Here is a 15,820-nt window from a genome sequence, read left to right as displayed (position 1 = left end):
AGATTAGGCACTAGCGTCCAGGAGCACTCAATCCACCTCGTACAGTCAAATGATCACGCCTGGCAGGTTTTACGTTTCGCGAACATAGTATGTTGTTAAACGTAGAGAGGAAAGTTCCGATTTTGGGTTTTTTTCAAAGCCGATGAAATATGCCAGAATTTGCTCAAAAAAGAGTGACATTGCTTGCCAAAGGATGTACGGTTCACTCAGGAAAGGTTTGGCTATGAATGTTTCTATGCCTATGAGCCAATATTGATACATGAAGTTTCGAAAATTATCGCGCGCGCGATTTGAGCATAATTCGTAAGTGATACCAGGTGATCCTCACAATATTCCGTCGGACTTCATCATCACTTTTTCTTTTCTAAAACGACTCGCAAGCGGACTTCTTCTAATTGATCGCGATTTATGATAATTCGATTCCCTGCTGGAAAGAGAACTTGATAAAGATTTCCGTTCTGGAACCTGAGGGACACCGGTGAAGGATACCAAGGAGATGATCAAAGATGTTATTTAAAAAGGGTTGGGGATACACTGTGCTTGTTTTCTGGTTGTAACACTAGCAAATTCTTCGATCCTTTCATTCAAAGTAACACCTAAGTAAACATAACTGTGTGCAAAGGGGGTAAATTTCTTAAAAGAAATTGTGCTGCTGCGTCGGTGTAAGAGTACAACAGGATAATTAAGTATTATCAACTGAGTTTATAACGTAAATTGGCCACCGTAAAGAGTTTTAAAGCTGACATTTTGAGCGTTCACCCTGCGTCAGAGCAAATGATGAAGGGCTAACACTCTAATGACACTCTTTCCAGTAAAAAATGGATGTACAACTGTAAGTAATATTTACATGGTTTTAATAAGATACCACGAAACTTTTACTGCAATGTATTTATCATGCATCATTTTTCTAATGTATTGTTCCCCTTTTGAAAGGTTGTTGCTGTTCCTCAAACTCTCAATGAATTAATCATCATAGCAAAACGCAAGCTTGAGCTCCCTGCGGCAACTAAAGTTTACACTGCCAAAGGAGGTGTGATAGATGACATTGATTTAATCAGGTGTGGAAAGAAGCAAGTTTAATTTACCTTAATATGGTAATTTTTAATATGGACCAAGATGATACGGAATTGTCTAAAACTTCCACCATGGCTTGTGACCTCACATATTAATTAATGGCTCTGCGATTGTTACTAACAGTGTTTATCACACACCTTCTCAAAAATTTAGTTCTTTATCATGCAGACAGACAATGAGCAAACTTATTAGTTCAATGGTGATTTTGATGTGATATAACTAGGTCAGCTGGAAGGGAGAATTATGTAATGTATTATCAGATCCTTGAAGTTTAGGTTTTATGAGCCCTAAGTCAATTTATATTTGAAGACCAACCCAAAGATGTAATATTTTGAAGAGAATACTAGTATGCTGATGGTATCTCATGCATGTAAAGCTCACCTTTATTTGGTGAAGATGTCAGTACATGTCAACTGATACACTTACTTGCTGTACATGTAAAACTGTAGGTTATTTGTATTAATTTATTATGCTAGTTATTTACTCTTAAATAACACTCAGCAATTTTCTTTTCAGAGATGATGAAGTGCTTTACATTTCATCTGAAGATCCAGAACCAAATTCTCTTGGTGAAAAATGTAAGTGGAAGTGAATTCTCCCTTTTCAAGGTTTAAACAAGCTGTTAATATTCTGATTAACAACTTTGCTAACTTACTTGAATTTATTCCATACATTAATGACAATTTTATTATTATCAAGATCACCATCACTAACCTCTTCATTGTTATTCTCATTTTCATTATCATAATTATTATTATCAGTATTATGAGTGATTATTATCATTATTACAAATTGTTATCTGTATCAGTATTAGTATTATCATTATTTTTGTTATTATCATCATCATTATGACTGTCCTTATTATGATGACTCTTGATGCATTATTTGTTATTTTGGCTGCCCAGAGGTACAGTGTAAATAGTTCTTGCACATCTTTAATAAGCAAGCCAATTACAGCTTGCCCTTAAAGTGATATTCTCTTGGTGATGTGTGTTGTGGTTCAAATTTTATTTTCCCTTGTTTCAAACTCATTATCATACATTACAATACCTAAAAACAAAAGAAAAGAAAATTTAAACCAAGGATAAAATTTAACCACAACACAATGTAACAACTATGTTTATCTGTGAATAGACTCACTGAATGTGCTGCTCTTTGTTCAGCCTTCACAGACTGGGTGACGCTTAATGTGGGAGGCAGAGTATTCACTACAACTAGGTAATTAACATGATGTGCAGATTATTGGATCAATGTCAGCATCTGAGAAACTGTACACCTACCCCTCCTCTAACCCAAAAACAGTTAACTGATAACATCGTGTTGGGTTAGCGGAGGGGAGAGGAGGGGAGGGGAGGGGAGGGAAGGGGAGGGGAGAGGAGGGGAGGGGAGGGGAGGGGAGGGGAGGGGAGGGGAGGGGAGGGGAGGGGAGGGGAGGGGAGGGGAGGGGAGGGGAGGGGAGGGGAGGGGAGGGGAGGGGAGGGGAGGGGAGGGGAGGGGAGGGGAGGGGAGGGGAGGGGAGGGGAGGGGAGGGGAGGGGAGGGGAGGGGAGGGGAGGGGAGGGGAGGGGAGGGGAGGGGAGGGGAGGGGAGGGGAGGGGAGGGGAGGGGAGGGGAGGGGAGGGGAGGGGAGGGGAGGGGAGGGGAGGGGAGGGGAGGGGAGGGGAGGGGAGGGGAGGGGAGGGGAGGGGAGGGGAGGGGAGGGGAGGGGAGGGGAGGGGAGGGGAGGGGAGGGGAGGGGAGGGGAGGGGAGGGGAGGGGAGGGGAGGGGAGGGGAGGGGAGGGGAGGGGAGGGGAGGGGAGGGGAGGGGAGGGGAGGGGAGGGGAGGGGAGGGGAGGGGAGGGGAGGGGAGGGGAGGGGAGGGGAGGGGAGGGGAGGGGAGGGGAGGGGAGGGGAGGGGAGGGGAGGGGAGGGGAGGGGAGGGGAGGGGAGGGGAGGGGAGGGGAGGGGAGGGGAGGGGTGCATGCAGGTGCACAGTTTCTCAGATACTCACATTGATCCAGATTTCTTGTCCAGGAAAATAATGAAGGTGTACAGTCACAATAACTATTCTAAATTTGTAAAGGTTAGCTAAGTCTATTGAATCTGCTGATATGAGTAAATTAAAACAAAAAAGTAACAACAAAATAACAAACACAAAATGGGTTTCCAGTTCAGAACTTTGACTTTAGAAATAATTAGTTACTTGACTTTATACCATTTTTCTTATTTTTTCTAATTTTTTTATTATCCATGTATTTTCTTTTTTTATCCTGTAAAGGGCAACACTGATGAATGAACCAAATAGTATGTTAGCAAGAATGTTTTCCCCAGCAGGTTAGTCTAAAGATCAGGTCCCAGTAATTCAAAGGGCAGATAATGCTATCCGACAGATACATCTCTATCAAGGAGACTAATGTTAACTTAACCTTTTTATATAATAAGCTCAGTTATGCACGGATTCTGATTGGTTCTCACTCATGATCTATTGGAGGACAGACATACAGATGACATCATCATTAAAACTTTTTTTAATTCTTTATTATATAAAACAAATAGATTCCAAGTTGCTATGCGTCTGTTCAGTAATAGATCACAGATGACATCAAAATGTGATAAGATCATCAGTGACACACTCAGCTGCGCCTCACATGCCACTTTTTTGTTCTTACCACATTTTGACATCATCTGTGATCTATTACTGAACAGACACACGGCAACTTGGAATCTATTTGTTAAGTGTACTGTGCTATCCACTGGATAGAGTCTTATCCTGTGGATAGCGTTATCCTATCCTTTTTAAAACTGAGGATGGCATATATCACCCCCTAGTCATCTTAATCACCTGACTTTGCATTAGTTATCTATGGTAAATAGTTGTCTGACCTCAGAAGTTATTGGTAGACCACTATAATCTACCTCAGCCAATTTCTAGTTTTTCATTCAGTCACTCCTTAACCCTTTAACTCTCAAGATTTTATTGTAAATTTTCCCCTCTAGCTGCTACACATTCCCTTGTAAATCAGCTACAAGAATTTGGTGTTAGATCTGGATCACGACTTTCACCTGATAAGTCTGAATATTCTCATCACCTGTTTGCTGGATATATGAATGGAAATTTTAAGATGTTTCATGTTATCAATCACTTCTGGGAGTTTAAGGATTTACAGTACAGTATGTACAGTTAAAAATTATCTCTTACTTTGCAGAGGCTTGGAGTAATGTTTCAGATGCCTCAGGAGCTTTCCTCATCGACAGAAGTCCAGTTTACTTTGAACCAATCATCAATTATTTACGACATGGACAGCTCATACTAGACAAGGGAGTTAATCCTCAAGGTAGTGTGATAATGACTTTCATTGTTTATACAGGTCCCCATTTAAACCAACTTTAAAGCTGAACTGGGCCAGTCTGTCTAACTATTGAAATAAATATCTGAATAAATACCCTGTATATAACAGATTTGTGCAAATCCAACAAGCTCAGCACCACACAGTTATTCTGTCTCCATACAAGGGAAATATAGTGAATGATCTTTCATTAAGATTTCTTTTTATGTCTTTTTCATGCTACATGTAGGTGTCCTAGAAGAGGCAAAGTTTTTCGGAATCTCAGGCATCTTAGAACAGTTAGAAGAGTTGGTAAGGGTATAAACAGTGAAAAGATTTTTGGTCTTATTTCATATGCGTTCACAGCTTGTTCATTTACGGATATCCATAACATCACCTGAGGCTGCCAAATACAGCTGCCAAAAGACTAACTGAAGATAAAAGGGGTATAGGATATGAAGAACAGGGATTTAAGCATACTAATGTTGAGCAAAGAGAAAGGCAAAGGCAGCAAATTAATGCAAGAAAGTAATTGGAAATTAAAGTACCCCTGAAAGCTCTCTCTTATCTGTGAGGCTGTGACTCTCAGTCCATAGCTCCAATCTATAAGCAATTACTGTATTATAAACAAATCATGACATTTCTTATGGTATGTATTCGGTGGATCGCGTTATTTCTGGCTTTCCTCCATATTGTAAACTGTTTCCAACCAGTTCAGGATTTAAATACAGTTTACAACTGACTAGACACTAAACATGTTTCTTACTCCAATTCTATTGTAGGGTACTTGGTACTATGCTGTTAATTAGATATTTATTGACCAGCATTTTCTGTTTACATTCCCTAGGCTATGGAAAACGTTGAAGATGCTCCTCTTTCTCGGAGTGAATTTGTTAAAATACTTTTATCAACGCCCTCAAACTGCGAGCTTCGTTGTCAGGCAAGTATAAATACACTTAGCCACTTTTACTGAGTGATTTTCTCTACTGATTTACGAGCTGTTTATTATACCGAGAATTCTTGTCTTTTCTACTCTGTAGGGAATCAATTTAGACTCGGCAGATCTCTCAAAGCTTGATCTACGTTTCATAAACTTCAAAATGGCGAATCTAAGAAAAACAGACTTGTGGAATGCCAATCTATCAAACTGCTGTTTGGAGAGAGCGAATCTATCCGGGGCACATATGGACGTGAGTACACCATTAAGATAAGTTTATTTACTTTTGAAATCTTTTAAATCGTAGAAATATGGTATGAGAATTACGCTTTTCATTAGAAGAAAATATAAGTTGTAATTTTGGTATGATGAAACAGTGAAAATATTCTATGAATTGGGTGTCGTAGAAAATCCGGACTTGCTTTGGTTTACCTCTGGGCGGCAGCACTCTGATTGGTCAGAAAAAAGTAGCACCATCTTCCCAACCAATCAGATGGAGGCAGGCGTGACTTGGCCATTCAAGCTTTCCCGCGCTTAGAATGACTACTAGCATCGCGGCTTTGGCTCTCACTGGCGCGTGATGACTTTTCAGTAGTTTTGCTCTGATTGAGTGATGTTATAATGTTAGTTTTAATTCTACGGCAAGCAATGGGCAAGTTCGCTTAAAAGGGGTCATAGTCTTGGCACATTTATTTGATTCGGCAAAATTAGAACAGCGATCACTGAAGGAGGCCAAGGATTTGTCAGCAAGAAACTTGCGATTTAATCACTATTCGCGGTAAATTTTCTCTCAGGGAGGCTGGGTGTTTTCATCTTTCGTTATTGACCGGAAACTGGGGTGCCACTCAGTGGCTTTATCCAGTGAAATGTAATCTTTTTTATTCTTTGTTTCATTATCAAGGGTGCTATTTTAAGCTGTACTCGTCTTCAGAGGGCTCATATGGAAGGGGCCTCCCTCAGAGGGTGCAATTTTGAAGACCCTGCTGGGACAAGGGCTAATCTAGAAGGTATGAAGATGGCCGGTGCTTAAATTAGTATTTTCCTCTGTCTGTTTCGTTCGTGGATGCCCTCACATCTCGTGCATTTTATTAATTCATCCGGCACTTTTGGCTGAAGAAGCAAAATATGGAATCGTGATGCAACAAAGCCCTACATAACATAACTCACTGATGGAATGATTTTCCTCTCCAGGTGTGAACTTAAAAAATTCTGATCTGGAAGGAAGCCAATTAGGGAATGTTAACCTTCGTGTTGCTACTTTAAAAGGTGCAAACCTTCAAAATTGTATATTGCGAGGAGCTGTACTGGCTGGAGCTGATCTAGAGGTGAGATTTTGTTGGCTAAAACTTAAGAAATTAGATTTTAAAAAAATCAACCTATTGCCTGGAACGTTTTTATTGAGCATAACTCTGTCAAAGGGAGCGGTCGGCGGGAACGTGAGAGAGAGAAGACATGCGAGGAGTCTCTTGCGTGCGTGACTTCCCTTGTACTTTTCTCCTATTTTGGTGATTTACCGCTCGCGCGTGTCAAGCCAATTTACTTGCTTCCGGTTGATCGAGCGACTTTTTACGTATATTTTGTTGAGGTTCACTGAGCGCAATATTTGTTCTCCATACCCTACCCCCCCCCCTCCTCTTTTCGGGCTTGTTTAGTTTGTTTTTTTGCAATCTGACAGTTTATCTTACATCATATTATTCGTAGAACTGTAATTTAACCGGCTGCGATCTACAAGATGCTAATCTCCGAGGGGCCAACATCACCGGTGCTACGATTAAAGAAATTACAGGACCACTTCACATGACAGCTTTCGTCAGAAACCAGCTCCCAGGCTCTGCGCTTTCTGTACCCGCAACGCCAGATTCCTGAAAGAGAGATTGTGTGACGTAGGAAAACAAACGCGACGTCCTGGAATAAAACTCCAAGGAATTGTTTTGGCTTAATAAGGAGAGTGAAAGCAAAAAGGCTAGTCACGGCCGAATGGAAGCGTGACAGTCAAACCAACCGGCTGAAGGGAGAGCCATTGTGGCAATTTTGAAAAAGACTTATTCGAGCACTGAAACAATTGTCGAGGATGGCAATTGAAGATCAGTAGTAATCAAAGATGACAAATAAACTAAGTTATCTATTATTAAAAAAGGGTGTGCTTGTCTGAGGATACCCCAAGTTGCATGTATAAAAGCAAGTTTTTTTTACATAAAAGGTTCTTGAATAATAAAAAAATAACGTTTGCCGTGAACACCGGGAGAAAAGTTGTGAAGGACACACAGAACACTTGTAGCACTAAAGATGAGGAATTCCTTCCAGTTAAATTCATTGGGAAAATATCTTGAGAAGACACCAGGACATGTCAGTTTTTAGTAACGGTACTTGATCACTGTTAAAATTTAAAGGGGGGAGGGGGCGGGGGTGCACCGCTCTACAGGGCTTAGTAGTTGGTGTCGTGGGTGTTAAAAACTGCCCGATAGTGTATACGATAATGCTAATTAGCGGTTTGATAGGTGTCGGTCTGTATCGGAAGAGTAAATACGGCTGTTTTAGGTCTACATTTGTGATAGGAATAATATGCAGGATTCGGCTTTACCACTTGTTCGCATATGCCTTAATTCTTGAAGAACAGACAAGCAAAAAAGCGGCAGTTCGACCTCATAGAGCTACACTTACCAAACTAAAACAGATCAAGACTTCAAAGGGAAAAGGGTTGATGTCAAGAAAGTACAATACTTTCATGAAATTTCCCTCCCATGATGTATCATGTATGACTAAGAAGTTAACAGTAAGAAAATAAAAAGTTCAAAGATTAAACGCTGAACGAATTGATCTGGAAAGTAACAAATTATGTTACTTCAAAATACTTACAGCAAAGAAACTGGCCATGCTTTTCTCGTCATTAACCCAATCACTTTGTTAATGTAATTCAACACAGAGAAAACAACATGGTTTATTCAGCTGCCGTGATTTCATTCAATAATCTTTCAATTTTTCAATCTATTTTTCCGCGTGAAAATACATGCAACACGACACGACTGCTGCCGTTCGTGATTAAATCATTCCAAGAAATTTTGGATACATTTCAATTAACCCAGTACCGTAAATGGGATTCTTATTTCGATTGGTAATATCCATTTTTCTTAGCAGTTTCGATCTTACTGGTTGAAATACATTTTGAACTTCTCCACCGTTCAACCTCAGATATCAAATAAGGGGCTCACTCATGAAGAATGAGTTAGATACATGTCTGAACAAAGCAGAAAAAGCGAACTAAATTACCTGTAATTGTTTTCATATCGACATTTCAGCATTTTCCTCCTTCGACTAAAAGGTACATGATAGTGTCTCCCTTGACATCACAAGGAGTCATTTTCTCCGAGGTTGGTTCCCAGCCAAGTGTCTTCTCATGACAGGCCCGTCGATGGGAAAGTTGGCTCCTTGAAAATTAGTCTTATGCACCAGAGTGTTGCCTTTGAGGCTGTCCAAGAAGAAAGCATTTCACAACGCCAATGAGTAAAACAAACTAAACGACTGTGGCAAAAAATGCTTAGTTCTTTTTACGTGGTAGAAAGATTGAAACAGGAAAAAGTCTTTAACGCAGAGTAAACGAGAGAAGGACCGGAAGGAATGACGGTCTATAATAAGCAAATAAAACAGGATTTCAAATCTCGTAGTTGAAAATCATAGGCTTATTTTTGAGTGATGAGTTTTGTCTCAGTCCTTTAGGAAAGTAAAATTTTCAAACTTGGTTTTACCTGTTATTACAATTTACTGCGTATCTGATTCTTCGGTGATGTAATTCAGGTACATGAAAATCAGTCGTTCATTTTCACTTGGTGGCATCGAGCCCAAATCTTTGAGCAATGTTGCAAATATGTGGGAAAATGTGAATGAGTTGATAAAAAAATCAGACGACTTAATAAAATCGGAGATATCTTAAGAGTTTTTACGCTACATAGTGCTACTATGTGGCACAGTTTAAGTTGGCGAAAGACCTTTCTCCGTCGCTTTCGTTTTAGATCATGCACAAATATAACTGTGAAGCCTGACAGCGAATTTAACAACTGGCGGATGATAAACCTTTCCTTTTTTTTCAAAGATCTTAGTCCAATCTGCAAGTTAAAAAGCTTATAATCAGTTAAATAGTAGGGAATTACTCACCTCATTTCCACGGTGGCCGTAGCACATCCTCCATCTTCGATTGTTATTTTCCTGTCGTATGTTAGACCCTCGGGAAATGTTTGCTTGAAATAGTCAGGAATATCAGCAGGGTACTTCATAAAAACGTTGACTCCATACTTCAAGGTGGGTGCCACTATGTCAAAGGCGAATGGAAGGAGTCCGCCCTTTGTGACACGAAAGTTCCCTGTTTGTGTGCCTCTGAAATATTCAGATGGAGAGGACTTTAGTCATGGTAGAGCTTTACTAGCTAAATCACCGAAGTAACATTTAATTAATTTGTGTATTTTCATCACATAAGTGAATTGTTTACGATGACTTCTCGATAAAGAACATCGTTCATTAACTTTCTTGTAAATTTACTTTCGAGATGTACGTTACTGAGTTACGTCACAGGGTCTTGATATACCTACCCTCTTTTGAAGCAGCCATGCGCAGATGTCATAAATGGCCACAAGAAACAAATCTACATAACCAAATTTACATTCACTAGAAGTCTGCGAGAAGTGGTTTATTTTTCAAGTATGTGTTGGCAGGAAATGAGTTACCAAGTTTTCCCCGATTATCTGATTAGCACTGAATTCACTCAAAAGGAGAATTTACAGGTTGATCGTTATCTGACATAAACTTACTCGTAAGGTTTGCCAGTGCCTTCTCCTTCGATGATGAATGCATGACCACTGATACAGCCCTCCATAAGCCAGGTCATGTTCATGGTATCGGCTAAAACCTGAATATTGGAAAAAAAAAAATCAAAATTCCGTTCGGACATAAAAAGGAATTATTGAGAGGCACTCGATCCGTCAAAACAGTTCTTTCCTCCTACTTTTTTAGAAGTTATGTTTCATTATCCTGCATCGAATCGAATGTTAACGGATTTATTTTCGCATCGAGTGCTCAGAAGACCGGGAACGAAACTTTGTTTTTTCTTACTGTTACTTAAGAATGACTAATTTTTTAGCTGATGCTCAAAATTCCTACGTTTATACACGTTATTTCGGAAAGAGTTTTTGAGATGTTATCAAAGTTAAATTACATGGCACATAGGTCATCTGCATATTACTGGCGATACACTGGGTATATAGACAGAAAAATGAATAAAAAATTCAAGAATTCAAATTTGTCTTGTCCTAGAACACTCCAAAGATGTAATTATCTTTGCCGAAAGTTTATTCGGTATAACATCATCATACATTGAATCAAACACTCTACGCACCGAGGTTGACCTTACGACCAGGAGACGAGTGACAGTCCTTGTAATTATTTTTCGAACCTCTTCCTTTGTGGGTGATATTCAACGTTTCAGTGATTTGGCAAGTTAAGGCTGAAATCGCTCACAAGGTGGAGTTTTACGATTACATGGAAAAAAGAGTAATCACCGTGTTGCAATTCACTTCCTTGCTGTGAATGAGACATCTTGAGATCCTAATTTCCTGAGGCTCAAACCATTCCAGCAAGTAGTGTTACAACTCGACGTGTCTGTATGACAGGCGCAGCAAACCGATGACGAACCTGCAGCTTTCGCAAAATTTATATAGTGCTACGAACGTGACCAGCTAAGCTGCAGACAATGCATAATTGACTCTCTGATCTGACTACCAGACAATACGCGATACGCGCCACTTTACAACCATGAACACGACTCTTACCTAAGCGGGAGGGGCGTTTACGCGGCTATGAAATGCAATGTCCTAAGACCCACTTTGACACTTTCCTGGATTTTGTTTTTTCTTCCGCAATCTAATGCTCGACTTAAACGAACCAAAACCACTTAAATGCATCACTACCTCCCTCCCCCAAGCAAATTTCCCCGTTCCCGCCCCACATTACGTAACCATGCAGCTAATCATGCAACTACATGATGTATAATGTATTGATAAAACCGCCTTTTTTCTTGTCTCTATAAGTATAATACACTTTTGTTTAAAAGACTATTTGAAATTACTACGTGACGGATTTTCGCTAATTGTACCCTGTAATCCATGCAGTTTGGGAAAAAATTATTTATTTATCTCTTGCCCAGACTCCGCGTGGTATTATTGTTATTCAGTTGGTAAAGCTCATTTTGGTCTTTCAATTTGAGTGATATTTTTTTTCCGATCTATCATCAGAGCTCTGCTAAATACTCCAGAAATTTCTCCTCTACACGAAAAGTATTAGGGTCGTATTAAGATTACTTTTAAAAAGGTTTTTAATCCTATAATTATTTTGTACTTACGGATTTTCGTTGATGGTACAACTGTAATCCAGTTTGGAAAAAAAAAATTCTTTATTTATCTTTTACTTTTTAAAAGGTTTTTAATCCTACCATTATTTTTTAACGAGTAAGTACTTTTTGACATAAGTGAGTAAGTTGTTCAAAATTTTGGACTGGAAGGATACTAATCTTTTATAAGTACGCACTAAAACAGTGGATAGCGTTGAAGGTGCGTTCTGACTGGCTACTGAACTCTGAAATGATCCTTTGTTATTCTTTAAGCAACTAGCGCAGGATTTGCGGGCAAAGATATTGTAATGATCGTTGCAGGAATAAATGAGATAAAAGTGTGTTTTCGTGGCATGTATATTCGCACTAATAGCCAGGGTAATCGCATGGGGCTAATATTTATATATTGGAACATAAAAGTCGAAATTATGGAGCGGACGTAACTGAAATTGGGTTAGTCTCTTTTTCGACCGTGTGTGATCTGGACGAGAGCGTAACGCGAGCTTTAAAAGCGTCAACATAGAAAACAAACATGGCGGATCGACACGATCGCACAATTGTTATTTAAAAAGGTGTATAAAACGATACAGTTTTTAGATAAGTAGACTCAAGGGTATCAAGCAACGATGCTCGTGATACCCAAAGGTCTTCTGCGCCTGAAAAAGAGGTCGACAGAAGAGAAAACAACGGGATGAGGTTGCAAAAAGACGACAGTTTAAAAAGTTTACATATGCTTAGGTATTAATCTTGGCGAAGTTCTGTTTTATGACAAAACGTTTTGTATGTAAGAAGAAAAATCTTTCGAGTGTGATTCATCGCGTTTCCTTCAGTAGAATTTCCAAAGATTTGGTGGGGCGATTAACATATTTGTGCCCTTCCTATTGCCAATTAAATTTAATTTTGGGGCAGGAAACAAGATGTGTAAACAGCGAAGAAACTACCTTTATGACCGACTTTCGACTTCAAAATGATCAGCATGACAAACTTCACGTATAGGGAAAGTTTTTTGGCAGATTTCCTTCAATTTGAGCAAAATTACCGCTAGTAAGCACCTTCCTTTGTTGTGTTTTAGCACAAGAACCTCAAACCTCGAGGATTCTTGCCACAGCATGTTCTTCCAGTTGAAACTTCAAACCTTCCTTATCAAGGTTGGTTTTCACAAGGCGGAGATCCACAAAATGGCTCGGTGGCATCTCGTGTATCACCTTCTTGGCTCTGGAGGAAAAAAAAACAAGAATGATCCGTGAGTTCTTGCTGAAATGAGAAGTTTAGGCATCATCTACTTCGACGCTCTGGCAACCTCAAATTTGTAATTATGATCGTAAGCGATCAAAATAAATTAAGAGAAATGTGCACAACTGGAGCTTTATGTAACTGTGTTTTTGAAAAGTTATGATCACAAAATTCGGAAACTTGAGCAAATTTGGCGAATGGGGAACGAACAAACCTCTGAGGTGACTTTAAACGTTCGGATGTACATGTCTGTACACAGCAGTCGAAGCCAGCGTAATTACCTGTAATTATTTTCATATCGACATTTCAGCATTTTCCCTCCTTCGACTAAAAGGTACATGATAGTGTCTCCCTTGATTGTTCCATCACAAGGAGTCATTTTCTCCGAGGTTGGTTCCCAGCCAAGCGTTCTGTTTTGCATGACAGGCCCGTCGATGGGAGAGTTACCTCCTTGAAAATTGGTCTTGTGCACAAGAGTGTTGCCTTTGAGGCTGTTGATATAAGAAGCATTTCATGACGCAAAATAAATAAAACATACATTTTGAATCCACCTTACGAGGTAACAAGATTTTAATGGAAAAAATATCTAGATCAACAGGTTAGGTTTATATGTTAGAAGACAAAAATAAGCCGAAAAGTAACAAAATGACAAATGTAAAAAAAATCTAGGCTAGTTTGTACAAACTGAGTGTTGCCTTATTATTTTTGAAAAGTAAGCGGTTGTCACTGTATTAATGCTTTTTTGAGGCTTCCATGATGTTATTCATCATGGAAAACCGTCGTGAATTTCACTTTTTCACAGAGAGCCCAAATTTTTGTGCAGTGTTGCAGAATATGCGAGAAAATTTAAATGATTTTTGTTTTGATCATTCACAGATAATACTGTGAATTCTGATATTGAAATTAACAACAAGCAAATAAGAAACGTTCCCTTTTTTTATCAAAGATCCTTGTGCAATCTGCAAGTTAAAAAGCCGATTGCTAGTTAAATAGTAAGGAATTACTCACCTCATTTCCACGGTGGCCGTGGCACACCCTCCATCTTCAAATGTTAATTTCCTGTCGTATGTCAGGCCCTCGGGAAATGCTTGCTTGAAATAGTCAGGAATATCAGCAGGGTACTTCATAAAACATTTGAATCCATACTTCAAGGTCGGTGCCACTATGTCAACGGCGAATGGAAGGGGTCCGCCCTTTGTAACACGGAATGTTCCTGTTTGTTTGTCTCTGTAATAGTCAGATGGAAAGGATTCTCGATATGGTAGTATTTTACGAACGAAATCGCTGAAGTAGCATACGGCTATTTTAATTTGGTGCGTTTTCATCACATAAGTGACTTGCGTACTATGACTTCTGAACAAGTTACTACATGAAGCTTGGATCTATCTACCATTTTTTCCTAGACAGCCATACGCAGATGACACAAACGGCCGCAAGAAGCATAGCTGGAATACTCAAATTTGCTTTCGTTAGACCAGTAATGCATCCACGCCAAAGGACAATTTACAGGTTGATCGTTATCTGACATAAACTTACTCGTAAGGTTTGCCAGTGCCTTCTCCTTCGATGGTGAACGCATGACCATTGACACAGCCCTCCATAAGCCATGTCATCTTCATGGTATCGGCTAAAACCTGAATATTGGAAGAAAAAGGTTTTCTTGAGAGGCACTTAACCCACCTATTCTATCAGCTACAGTTCACTTACATGTTTTGAATGAGACATCTTAAAATCCGCTTCGCAAAGTCGAGCAACGAGCACTGTTACCGCCTAGGAGCCCTACGAGAGATAATCATTAGGATGCATACTTCAAGGTCGGTGCCAGTGTGTCAAAGGCGAACAGAAGGGTCCGCCCTTTGTAATAGGAATGTCCTTGTTTGTTTGTCTCTGAAATATTCATTGTTATACCCTTGGCTATCAGCCCGCGTGCATTTTACGTCATTATAAAGTGTTTTCGGCGAGCTACCGCTTTTAGTTATTTTTAAAACTTCTAAAACGATCTCAGGCGATGCCCTTAGGGCAAAGGATTCGTTAAAAGCTTTTCCAGATGCCGCCGAATGTTATATTATATTACTTTGCATAATATTATGTAACTTTTAAGGTGCCTCCGTGAAGTTTTAGCCAAAATCTTTCAATACCTAAGAGCAACTTGTCTATAGTTACAAAACTTATCAGCCTTGAGATTTACTCTGCCAGTGTTTTCAGGCCAGAACTGTGGAATCGCTCCTTTCCACCGAGTTCCATTACAGAAGAAAAAGAAAAAAAACAGTCTGTAATACTTCTTTAATTACATTGTCAACTGATGTTGTAAATTGAGAGTCTGTTCATGCCATATTGAACCTTCGTGCTTTGTTAGTTTATTATGAAAACAGGCAACGGACAACATTTATATTTTCGGCAAAGGCATTCCTAAGGCCAAAATGGGCGGACAGCCAAGCTTCAAAGATTACACAAACTGTCGAAAAAGGTTATAAATTTGTGTACACATTGTCTGACGGATGAGACATTCAATTGATCATTGTCTGTTTGGCTTGCGTAATAAATTTGGCAAACCGAGGAGGTTCACAATCAGTTGGATTCAACTGCAAGACACACCTCTTAGGCGGTAACAGTGCTCGTTGCTCGACTTTGCGAAGCGGATTTTAAGATGTCTCATTCAAAACATGTAAGTGAACCGTAGTTTACATAGCTAATAGAATAGGCGGGTTAATAAGTGCCTCTCAAGAAAATCTTTTTCTTCCAATATTCAGGTTTTAGCCGATACCATGAAGATGACATGGCGTATGGAGGGCTGTGTCAATGGTCATGCATTCGCCATCGAAGGAGAAGGCACTGGCAAACCTTACGAGTAAGTTTATGTGAGATAACGATCGACCTGCTCTCCTTTTCCGTGGACAT

At 39.7% G+C, this 15,820-nt stretch overlaps 3 protein-coding genes and 1 pseudogene across 3 annotated transcripts in view; 2 read left to right on the top strand and 2 right to left on the bottom strand.

The window, feature by feature from the left end:
* The first annotated feature begins 21 nt into the window (after positions 1 to 21).
* On the top strand, positions 22 to 7,552 carry LOC113684116 (BTB/POZ domain-containing protein KCTD9). The gene is made up of 12 exons (XM_027201452.2): positions 22 to 215; positions 934 to 1,058; positions 1,591 to 1,652; positions 2,238 to 2,292; positions 3,332 to 3,387; positions 4,260 to 4,388; positions 4,630 to 4,697; positions 5,227 to 5,319; positions 5,420 to 5,569; positions 6,218 to 6,323; positions 6,508 to 6,641; positions 7,018 to 7,552. The coding sequence occupies exons 1-12, from the start codon at positions 150 to 152 to the stop codon at positions 7,180 to 7,182; spliced, it is 1,209 nt and encodes a 402-aa protein (XP_027057253.2). The 5' UTR covers positions 22 to 149; the 3' UTR covers positions 7,183 to 7,552.
* A 923-nt stretch (positions 7,553 to 8,475) lies between these two features.
* Positions 8,476 to 10,390, bottom strand: LOC149051154 (GFP-like fluorescent chromoprotein amFP486 pseudogene; annotated as a pseudogene).
* Positions 10,391 to 12,771: 2,381 nt separating this feature from the next.
* On the bottom strand, positions 12,772 to 14,550 carry LOC113685562 (GFP-like fluorescent chromoprotein amFP486). The gene is made up of 4 exons (XM_089193883.1): positions 14,459 to 14,550; positions 13,931 to 14,149; positions 13,204 to 13,413; positions 12,772 to 12,904 (listed from the first exon to the last, which is right to left on the bottom strand). Exons 1-4 carry the CDS (start codon positions 14,539 to 14,541, stop codon positions 12,772 to 12,774), a joined length of 645 nt encoding a protein of 214 aa, XP_089050009.1. The 5' UTR covers positions 14,542 to 14,550.
* Positions 14,551 to 15,687: 1,137 nt separating this feature from the next.
* Positions 15,688 to 15,820, top strand: part of LOC149051153 (GFP-like fluorescent chromoprotein amFP486) — a 1,953-nt gene continuing 1,820 nt past the window's right edge. The window contains exon 1 of the mRNA XM_089193873.1: positions 15,688 to 15,770. Within this exon, the coding sequence (XP_089049999.1) occupies positions 15,688 to 15,770 (83 nt within the window). The remainder of the gene's footprint in view (positions 15,771 to 15,820) is intronic.

Source organism: Pocillopora damicornis, chromosome 2 (genome assembly GCF_964200805.1).
Source record: "Pocillopora damicornis chromosome 2, jaPocDami1.2, whole genome shotgun sequence".
NCBI lineage: Eukaryota > Metazoa > Cnidaria > Anthozoa > Scleractinia > Pocilloporidae > Pocillopora > Pocillopora damicornis.
This window is presented reverse-complemented; position numbering and strand designations above follow the sequence as displayed.

What these genes read in the sequence shown, in the direction of transcription:
- LOC113685562 (XM_089193883.1), bottom strand. Translation starts at nt 14,541, where the DNA reads ATGAAGATGACATGGCTTATGGAGGGCTGTGTCAATGGTCATGCGTTC. An exon ending in GGCACTGGCAAACCTTACGA is followed by an intron (nt 14,150 to 14,458) that starts GTAAGTTTATGT and finishes TGACTATTACAG; the next exon opens with AGACAAACAAACAGGAACAT. An exon ending in ACGGCCACCGTGGAAATGAG is followed by an intron (nt 13,414 to 13,930) that starts GTGAGTAATTCC and finishes TTATATCAACAG; the next exon opens with CCTCAAAGGCAACACTCTTG.
- LOC113684116 (XM_027201452.2), top strand. Translation starts at nt 150, where the DNA reads ATGCCAGAATTTGCTCAAAAAAGAGTGACATTGCTTGCCAAAGGATGT. An exon ending in GTACGGTTCACTCAGGAAAG is followed by an intron (nt 216 to 933) that starts GTTTGGCTATGA and finishes CCCTTTTGAAAG; the next exon opens with GTTGTTGCTGTTCCTCAAAC. An exon ending in AAGAATGTTTTCCCCAGCAG is followed by an intron (nt 3,388 to 4,259) that starts GTTAGTCTAAAG and finishes CTTACTTTGCAG; the next exon opens with AGGCTTGGAGTAATGTTTCA.